The sequence below is a fragment of the Poecilia reticulata genome, linkage group LG16 (assembly GCF_000633615.1).
Source record: "Poecilia reticulata strain Guanapo linkage group LG16, Guppy_female_1.0+MT, whole genome shotgun sequence".
Lineage (NCBI taxonomy): Eukaryota > Metazoa > Chordata > Actinopteri > Cyprinodontiformes > Poeciliidae > Poecilia > Poecilia reticulata.
In genome coordinates, this window is record NC_024346.1 from 29,430,627 (window position 1) to 29,440,716 (window position 10,090).

The 10,090-nt window shown below is 39.2% G+C and overlaps 1 protein-coding gene across 2 annotated transcripts; it reads left to right on the forward strand.

Moving 5' to 3' along the window:
* The first annotated feature begins 10 nt into the window (after positions 1–10).
* LOC103478721 (dual specificity protein kinase CLK2-like) lies at positions 11–9,804 on the forward strand. 2 transcript variants are annotated; one of them, XM_008432722.2, is made up of 11 exons: positions 11–554; positions 2,224–2,314; positions 2,382–2,448; positions 2,541–2,657; positions 2,723–2,889; positions 4,387–4,481; positions 6,406–6,535; positions 6,609–6,691; positions 6,772–6,851; positions 6,930–7,020; positions 8,865–9,804. In XM_008432722.2, exons 1-11 carry the CDS (start codon positions 267–269, stop codon positions 9,045–9,047), a joined length of 1,392 nt encoding a protein of 463 aa, XP_008430944.1. In that variant the 5' UTR covers positions 11–266; the 3' UTR covers positions 9,048–9,804. The 2 variants fall into 2 exon arrangements, with proteins under 2 accessions (XP_008430944.1, XP_008430945.1); XM_008432723.2 differs by having other exon boundaries at positions 2,227–2,314.
* The last annotated feature ends 286 nt before the right edge of the window (positions 9,805–10,090 follow it).

Sequence of the window (10,090 nt, forward strand, 5' to 3'; positions counted from 1 at the left end):
GGGTGGGGGCTGTGACCAGTTTATTATTAGCATCTGTCTCCGCTCGCCTTCGCCGTTTCTGTCGTCTCATTTCTGTCCGTCACTTTCCGTCTTTTGTCTGTACTTTTGCTTTCTCCTGTTTTTCGTGTGTTCGGGTTTTCCTTTTGCGTTTTTGCTTCTTCCTGAGTTTTTCTGCCTTTCCTTGTTGGCTTTTCTGTCAAGTTTGTGTCTTTCCTTCACTTCAGGTTTCTGCTGACTGCATTGGAGGCTATTTTTTACTTCCTCACATGCTCTACATCCTCTGCTTGTTTCTTTTTTGTTGTTGTTGTTGTTTTTTAAAGCCACTTGTTTCATATTCATGGTGCTATATCTTCAGTTATTTTTTTTTCTCTACGCAGCTCCAAAAGCTTATCAGCTGCCGCTTTATCTGCGTCTCCTCTTCATCCCTCTGTCTTCTTCTCTTCCTCTTGAACTCGACCTTGCCAGTATCTGATCTGCGCCTCTGTGTGATGGGAAACAAGGAGCTGTTTTCTCTCTTGAAGGGCTTTCTGGACTGCATTTGTCTCCGCCTGTCAGTGAGTACCATGGATTGATTTTTGCTTTTTTTAATTTTTTTATTTTTGTTTGTTTTTTTAATCATTTGTCGGTCTCTCTTCTTCATTTGTGTGATTTTAGTTTTTACCTCAAACCAACAACGACAGACACGATTTAGTTCGTTTGTCCACAAACTCCCCAGCTTTTTCAAACACACTTGTGTTTATGTGGGTCAGTGTGACTTTTGTGTGCGTGTTTTTTTGGCGCGTTTCCAGCGCTGAGTATCTCGTTTGCTTACGTGATATTAATACCGGCCTCAGAATGGGGATCGAAATAGACGCGGGCCTCGTCCAAAGAGACCAGAAGTCTCTTATTGGCCTCTTTTAGACGCTGCTAACATTTCTGGGATCAATGGCGCAACAATTGACGGTTTGGGTTTTGAGAGGTTTATGGGGCTCTTTGTGGGATTTTTGTGAACGTTAAGACACAAAAGTCTGGACATTCGTGTTTAGCTCATTGCCACATTTGTCGGAGAAATGCATTTGTAAATTGATAACTCGCCAAATCTCCTCCGCCAGTGCCAAAGAAAAAAAACAAAAACAAGATCTGTCAACATTTGATATGAAGAAAGTGTAACAAAATTTGATCATAATGTGATTTGTCGCATCACAAAAAATTAACAATTTGGTTGGGATGTGTTCACTTCTGATCCACTATATGTCAGCAAATCATTTGGATGTTATTGCTCAACGGCTTTAGATTTTCACATAAGTGAGTTAAATCTCAAAAACAAGATGAACAACAATAAAATTTTACTTAATGAACATGAAGACCAAGAAATGATTTGCTCTCACGAATATTTCGGAGATGAAATTGTTTTATAAGTAATTATTAAGTATTTATTTTATTTACACAAAATGCTTCAATCATCTCAATCACACGTGTCAAACTCGAGGCCCGTGGGCCAAATCCGGCCCGCCACAGCTTTTTTTAATGTGGCCCTCTAAATTATAAACTAAACACTGATAAAATATTATTTTATCAGTCAAATCAATTCATTTTTATCTGTTTAATCCAAAATATAACAATCAGTTCCTCCAGTTTCTTGCGAATTATTGTGGCGATTCACTGAAAATTAACACATTTCTGCACTTTTTTGTATTAATATTTATTGCAGATTTTTCACAAAAAATGTCAAAAACTTTCTTGCTTGTGCTAAACAGCTGCCTCAGCCTAAACTGATGTCGGACTGTAGTCCATGATCTACACAGCGAGTAACAAAAGTCGCATTTACTGACATATATAAGCGCAAATATTTCCAAATTAGTACCAAAAACACACAAAATCACAAAACAATCATGAAATCTTGGAGGGTCTGAAAAGATGTTCAATAATATTATTTAATTTTAAGAATTCATTGATATTTTAGCAGCTTGTGAACAGGTTTTATCAATACATTTAGGTACAACCGAGCCTTTAAGAGCATTCATGACTTTAATTTGGACCAAAACAAAAATGTGTTTGACACCCCTGATCTAAATGAAGATTTTAGTACAAACAAAAGAAAAACCCTATAACACTATAAACTGATCTCCATGCTGGTGACTTTGAATTTGCTGGATGTTAAATGGAGACCTTCAACTTTATCTCCTGAAGTTGGATCGGTCTGTTTTTACTGAAAGCAGGATGATTTCTTGACTTTATCCACAGCAGAGAAGCATCAACATTGAAGCTGAAAATGAGCGGGACTCCAAAAATGGCCACCTGATCTACGACAGCGGGGACATCCTGGAGGACAGATGTAGGTACCAGAACATCTGGCAGAGCGGGATCCAACAACACAGACTAATCCGACCTCTGTTTTCCAGATGAGGTGCTCGACACGCTGGGAGAGGGAACCTTTGGGAAAGTGGTGCAGTGTCTGGATCACAGCAGGTGGCTCCTCCTCCTCCAATTTAATGCTAACTGGAATCAGTGTGTGAGAGTTTGCGGGTATTAGCTATGAAATAATGCGTTGAATCACACAGAGGAGGAAGACCGGTAGCTCTGAAGATCATCAAGAACTTGGAGAAATACAGAGAAGCAGCCAAGCTGGAGATAAACGTTCTGGAGAAAATCCGGGCCAAAGATCCCGAGAACAAGCAGTGAGTTCAGCAAGTTATTAATGTTACAGTTCAAAGCATTTCACGTTTGTTTGTGTCCCTTCCAGTAACTGCGTTCAGATGCTGGACTGGTTTAACTTCTGCGGCCACGTGTGCATCTCATTTGAGCTGCTGTCTCTCAGCACCTTCGACTTTTTGAAGTCAAACAACTTCCTGCCGTACCCCATTAACCAGATCCGACACATGGCGAGCCAGATCTGCCACGCTGTCAGCTGTGAGTGCAACGCAAACCCCCGCAGCCACGCTCTCCCCTCGTCACCTGCTTCGTTCATCTATAAGAGAGTAGGGAGATGTTTCACAGTTGGGCTGCAAAAAAAAAAAAAGATGTTTGATTGAGTGATACATACGAAAGTTTCTGGTTTAAATCTTCAGGCCTGAGAAAAACTCTTAATTTCTAAATGTGGAAACATTTAGTTTTTGTCGTTGTTCCAAGTCCATATAAATCTCTAATTAAGCTAAGCCACCAGAAGGAGATTCTAAGGTTTTTTTGTCCCCCCCCCCATAGTGGGATTTTGTAGAGTAGTTATAAGCAGTCAGTGTCTTACCTGACAGATAGCTGTAAAAACAACTTCCCAAAAAATATTTACATAAATAAGTGAGTTAATCAATCAGTCCAAGTAACATATCATGCCATCACACTAAAATATAGTAAAACTGTTTAATCTTTAATAAGATTTCAAAATGACAAATTAAGTAGATTCATATAGCAGCATCATGATGTGTAGATCACCCGTTTGTTTTACAAATGTTATAAAGCTTACAAACAATGGATTTAAACTGATTTAAATTGAAATTAGATACTACTGATGCATCTAATATATATATATATATATATATCTCTAGTTAGCAAACGGATCATGCTAAATGAAAATAAGTCTCACTGACAGCAATGCTGTTCTTCAATGAAGCTGTTGGTGAGTGAAAAAGATCTAAAGGAAAATGTTTTCAGTTTCAGAGAGGCGCTTAAAAAAAGAAATGAGAAGAAGCACTATAAGCATTAACATATTAAGACATGGAGCAAGAGAGAGCATAAACTTCAGGAAATAACAGGAAGGCTGAATGTTTTACAGTAAATTTATATGATTCACTCCTGAGTAAGTTGTTAGTCTTTTTGTTCAGGGATAAATTAAACAAAGACCTCTGGAGGTTTAACACTTCAGCAAGTTAGGAAGTTGCTGAAGTGTAACTTCAGTAAATAGTAAATATTTAAATAGTAAATATTATAGCAAATAAATAGTTACTATAATAGTAAATATTATTATTATTATTATTATTTGTTACTTTGGGGATACAGATGTATAACAACAATCTCCTGTTCTGTGTTAAGTAAAGATAAAACAACAGGATGATATTTAATTCCAACATATGGTTTCTGACTATAATATCAGAAAGACTGGAGGACTAACTGGCAGAATAAGCTAGCTTTAAACGACTTTTTACTTTTTACAAATAAACAAAAAAATAAATAACAGTGTATTGTTTTTGATCATGTGAATGATCCTCAAACTCCTCAAACTCCAAATCAAGTGTTTTATCCCCACTGTAAGGCCAGTTTAATCAAGATGAATGTATATTATTACTATTATTATAAATGCCATTAATTTTCTTCAATTAATCTGACAGTTTGCCATAGCTGAAGAAGCCACCACCGGGGGGCGCTGGCTCCTGACATATCCAATGATCCTCTGTCCTGGCTCGCTCTCTTCCACAGTTCTCCATGACAACAAGCTGACTCACACCGACCTGAAGCCTGAGAACATCCTCTTCGTCAACTCCAACTACTCCCTCGTCTACAACGCTGAGAAGGTGACGGTCGGCCTGCATCCTTTAAGGAGGCCTCATGGCGACAAAGCAGGGATTACCGGTGGCAGAACAACCTGAGAGTTTGCTTTGTGTTTTCCTATTTAAATGCAAATTTATCCCAGCAGCAGAACCATGAGCCCCCCACAGGAAGTCTCCTTTTGTCTACAGGTTTATCCGTCAAGACTGCAGGCTGTATCCGTTGCACATTGAGCAACATGTGGCATTTGAAGAGAAAAAAATTATATTAAAGTTGAAAAACGACAACCCTGATAGTACAGCTCAAATTTTTTAAATAGCATTTTGCTTCATTACAGAGCATGCAGAAAGAGGAAACTTTGATCATTTCTCTTTGCACGTCTTTTCAGAGTTTTGGATCCGCTCTTTAGCAAATCTGATAAAAGTTCCTGAGACGGATAGAGAGAGGGAAATTAATTTTGTATCTGGTGGTTTTGATTTAGTTTTTATGTTTTGGGTTTTATCCTGATGAAAAACATAAATATAACCCATTCTTTCTTGTTATTAATTAAACCAATCTGCTGTTTTAAAGACTTCATGATGTTCTCTAAGAATATTCCCCTTGCCTTTGGAAGAGATATCGGCCCAAAGCATGCATGAGGTGCTTTTTTCAAACCCATCTGAATTTGTCTGTTGTTGAAAAGCTTTGCTTCACACTTTTCCAGATGAAAAGCCCCTTTTGTCGAGTCTCACTCCAGCTGGTTAGTGTGTCTCCATTGGCGGTGTGTTCCCCAATATGGCTGCCGTCCCACTGCAGAGCTGGTGCTCAAATCCAATTTTTCCTGAAATCACAACTCCAGTGTTTGCAGTTCGAAACTGACCCGCACAGGTGTAACTTTCCTCCAAAAAAACATGGAAGAAAGTTACTTTCATGTTTCCCTGTTTGTTAATTTAGTGTAATAACTCACAGAACCACTGCAACTGTCATCCATCTTGCTAACATTTGCTGCCAGCCCACAGTTAAGACAAATAGGTGACGTTAAAGTTGGATCAAAGCTGCTTTGGTTGTTCCCCCTCGAATTCAGATTCAGGAGCACAATATCGTTACTTTTCTAAATCATTTTTGCCAAGTTTTTTTTTTTTTGGACAAAAAATGATTTGGGCCGTTATGTTAGGAAGGTGACAAGATGGAAGTGGCTCAAATCTGACAAAAAAAATAATAAAAAATCACATTTGGGGACGATCTGAGTGTTCACACTTGTTCTAACAAGTCTGACCTGGTCACTTATCCTCCCCTAAAATCTGATTTGAGTCACATTTGCCTGCAGTAAATATGGGCAGCAACGTGGGTGAACGTGCTGTAGTCGATGTCATTTTGTGCTCATTCAGCCGCCAGTTTCTCTGAAAAATCTTTATATATTTGTTTGTTGCCTGTTGTCCTGTCCAGTTGATGCTGGATGCTTTTCTTCTGCCATATTTGATAAAAAGGCTTGGACTTCAAGGTTTGACCATGGGATTATTGATTCACAGCTCGCCGTCTTGCCAGCCACCACGGCCTCATTACAGATTGAAAATGTTATTGTTGGTGGAGGAATCAATGGATGCAGTCTGCTGCCAATCAAGTCCCTGGCGCCTGAACACATAAACTATAAAACATGCAGCCCGGATGAAAATAACACACAAGTAGAGTTAAAGTAACGCCTACTTCTTTTTGTTTCATAAGTTGTTTGTTCATCAAAGCAGGAAAGTTGCCATCTAAAAAAAACCCTAGATATGTTCAAAACACAAAAAGACTGGAATTATCCTGAGGCTGGAAAACGCTTTTGACTTCTTGAATTAAATGCCTCAAGTGTTCCCAAACTTTTCCGCTCTGGTAATTAAATCAGCCGAAGCGTGAAAGTATGACTCAAGATCAAGAAACGAGATACAAACTGAAGCTTTCCTCGTTTGTCTCTGTGTGTCTTCCGAGTAGAAATGTTGGGAACGGAGGATAAGAGACACAACGGTGCGGCTGGTCGACTTCGGCAGCGCCACCTTCGAACAAGAACACCACTCTCTGGTCGTCTCCACTCGTCACTACCGAGCCCCAGAGGTCATACTGGGTACGCTGGACTCTTCACTGGTAAAGCTGTCGGTGATGTTTGGACGGTGGTGAAACTCTCTCGTCTCCCACAGAGCTGGGTTGGAGTCACCCGTGTGACGTTTGGAGCATCGGCTGCATCCTGTTCGAATACTACGAAGGCTTCACTCTCTTCCAGGTCAGCGGGACGGAGATCTCAAACTCTGGTCAGCCATGTTGCTTTGTTGTGGGATTTAACTCCTCCGCTTTTCGTCGCAGACTCATGACAATAAAGAACATCTGGCGATGATGGAGAGAATCCAGGGACCAATTCCTCTGAGAATGATTCAGTGGAGCAGGTTTAAACCTACCGACCTTTAATGCTTTGAAACCCAACCTGAGACATCTGGCTGAATTTGATTTATTCTTCTCCACAGAAAGCGCAGGTATTTCCATCATGGTCATCTGGACTGGAATGAAAGCTCCAAGGCCGGACGCTTCGTTAAGTCTAAGTGTAAACCACTGAGGGTAAGCTGAGGGGGCTGCAAATTTAATTTGCCATATCCCTGGATGTTTTCCTAAAATATTCAAAGAAATTGCAGTTTAGGAAGCTGAAACACTGTGTCCTAATGCTACTTGACACAATATTGGCTTGTTGCGATTCACGGTTGTTTGTAAATAAATAATTAAGAAATAAGAAAAAGAGAGTTTCTCTTAATTAACTGTAACTCTTGGATACCAAACAGAGAATGGTGATTTTCACTCAGACAGAACTTTATTACTTCTCGGAAGGATGAGAACAGTAAGCAGTCATGCTCAGCGTCTGCTTATAGAGCCTGCTTCAGCACAGCGAGCCACTTTTAGCCTCACTTCTAATAAATTAATTTCTTCAAAGCCATAAAAGCCTTTGGAAAATGACCTAACTTAACTGCTGTAGAGCTATAAAGTGTATCTATTTTACAGTTAATGAACCAGAGTTGTATTTCTCTTTTGGGGTTTTAGATCCATACAAATACACGTTTTACAACAAGCAGATTCATTTGTCTTCTTTAAAGCATACGCTTTTGAATGAAAACCTTGCTATTTTTATACAAGGCATATTTTATTCATCTATTTTTGTGTCTATGTTCACTTCAGTCCAGAGTCTAAGTGAAAGAATGTTGTTTTTGGGTTTAATTCATAATCAAAATCACAATCAGCTGAAAGTCTAACTTTTATGTCTTTTTCTATTTACCTCATTTTGATGTCATGCAGATATTGAACCAAACCGCAGAAAATGTGCTTCTACTATCACTTCCAGTTAAACAGCAGTGCTCAGTTCTACAATTTTTGACCAAAATTAGCAAGAGTGGAGGCTCCAAGAGCCACATGCGTCTCCAGAGTTGCAGGTTGCAGACCCCTGAACTAGACAGAGTCACTACCTACTTGCATTCGTCTTATCACTGATGTTTCTCACAGGGAGTCTAGGAACCAGCATTTCTGGCTCAGCATTATAGCTCTTAATTGGGATGATCTAACCTTGAACGTAGAGGAGTGCTCCATCCTTCTCTGCTCTTCCCGGCATCTGTGAGCCCTCGCTAAGGTCCAGCAGGGTGAAAATACAATGAGCCTCGCATAAATGCTACTACTGCTACACCAGGAAGTGCATATTTTTGTCCAGGTTGCACAAATAAGAAGTTATTTTCTAAAATCCCAGTAACACGTTCCTAACTCCTGCAAAAATTGGGAGTTAGGACTATGATGCAAAATTCATATTTTGCACGTTTTTGTAATGTCATTTGGGTCTCAAATAGCCCAAATGCTCTTTTTTTTTTTGTTTGCTTGCTTTTTTTATTTTTTATTTTTTAAAACACCCAACCATTTTTTTGGGCAATAAGTAAGACTTTTTTTGGTATCTTTAAAATGAGCCATTTCAAAAACCTCCAGGATTTAACATCACAAATCAGCAGGCACCGCCCCTCACCTACCAACTAAAACGATTTTGAGCCTGTTACCTAGCAACCACAGCCAAGCCCAACACCGTCACCTACCAACCCAAGTGGAACTCTAGCATTTTTGTTCAGCCGGTTTTACTGCTGTACAATGGCTGCTGGAAATTACCCATGTTTTGTGGTTGACTTACCACTCAGAAACCACTTACTGTGTTCATGTTGGTTGCACAGGAGGCTCTTCTTCTGCTTTTCAAAGATGTACGGTTGTATAATTATGCATCTGATTATCTAAGAATAAAGTTTTGCAAAAAATGTATTGAATATATTTTGTATAATCCGTAGACCTATCCCAACCTGTTCATTGAAAAAAATAATAGGTCACCTTTAACCTTATTTATCCCTTTAAATAACAATCTTCTACGTTGTTCTGTGGATTTCCAGAACTACCTGTTATCACACGGGAGAGAGCACCACCAGTTATTTGATCTCCTGGAGCGGATGCTGGAGTACGACCCGGTGAAACGGATCTCTCTCCCCGCCGCTCTGAACCATCCCTTCTTCCTGCCGCCCAGTCAGTCTGCACGGACTCAGACCTGGAGGAACAGCTGGGACAACAGCAAATGACCCTGAAGAGCTTCTTGATGCTTCATGGACCAGATGGATGTGTTTACAGGTTTACAACAAATCGCTCTTATGAGTTATTCATATTGTAAGAGAGTAATTGAAAGGAGGGCTCACAGATTAGGCAGAGGATTAATTTATTTGCAAATGAAGAGGTGGATGTTGTGCTGAGGAATGTTTAAATTAGAGTGAGGCTGAGCTGGATTGCATCGACTGAACACTGAAGGTTTGAAACTCTGGTAAATATCTGAACAAAGTCTTCTTTATTCCAAAGAGTGCAAATCCTCTTTATTAGATTTATACTCAAATAAACTGTGAAGGAAGCTATTAGCTTTACAGACCCTGTTCTTCTTTTACGCCTTATTTGTTCCATGTTGCATCATAAAAGTTGTTCAGTTTTTCTGTTATTTAGATGAGATCCAGTGTCAAACACTATTAATGGGCAGAAGTTAGATAAACTGCTTAGAGAAATGTAGTTACAAAAGGGGATTTGTTATAAAAGAGGGTTGCTTTCAGGCACTTAAACAGAGTTAAATCAGGGAGAAATGCAGTCTTCAGCTTACATGTCAAGAAAACGACAAAATATTTTGAGTGTGTTAATATATTTACATTTTAAAGCAAGAAAATGCAAAACCTTAAATTTATGTTTACATTCTGTCATCTGATAATAATAATGTCTGTAGGTTTTTTTATTATAAATTTTGTATGAACTGACATCTGTGATCGAAAAATAAATGGCTCGATGATGAATCCACTTCAGCTCAGTTTTGTGTTGTTCATTTCAGTCCTGTCCTTTCAGTTGGCGATAAATTTGCACTTACGCAAAAACGCTTAGCTAGCTTGCTTGCAACCTAGCTAGCTAAGCGTTATTGCGTAAGTGCAAATTTATCGCCAGTTGGCTGGATGAAATTAGTGGATTTTCTGTGGACATATGTTTTAAATCACATTCATTATGGTACTAAACAGTCTTGGGTTGGAGAAACATCAATGCAAATCGACGTATCATCAGCAGAAACTCCGCGAAAACCCATTTAATGGCTGTGCTA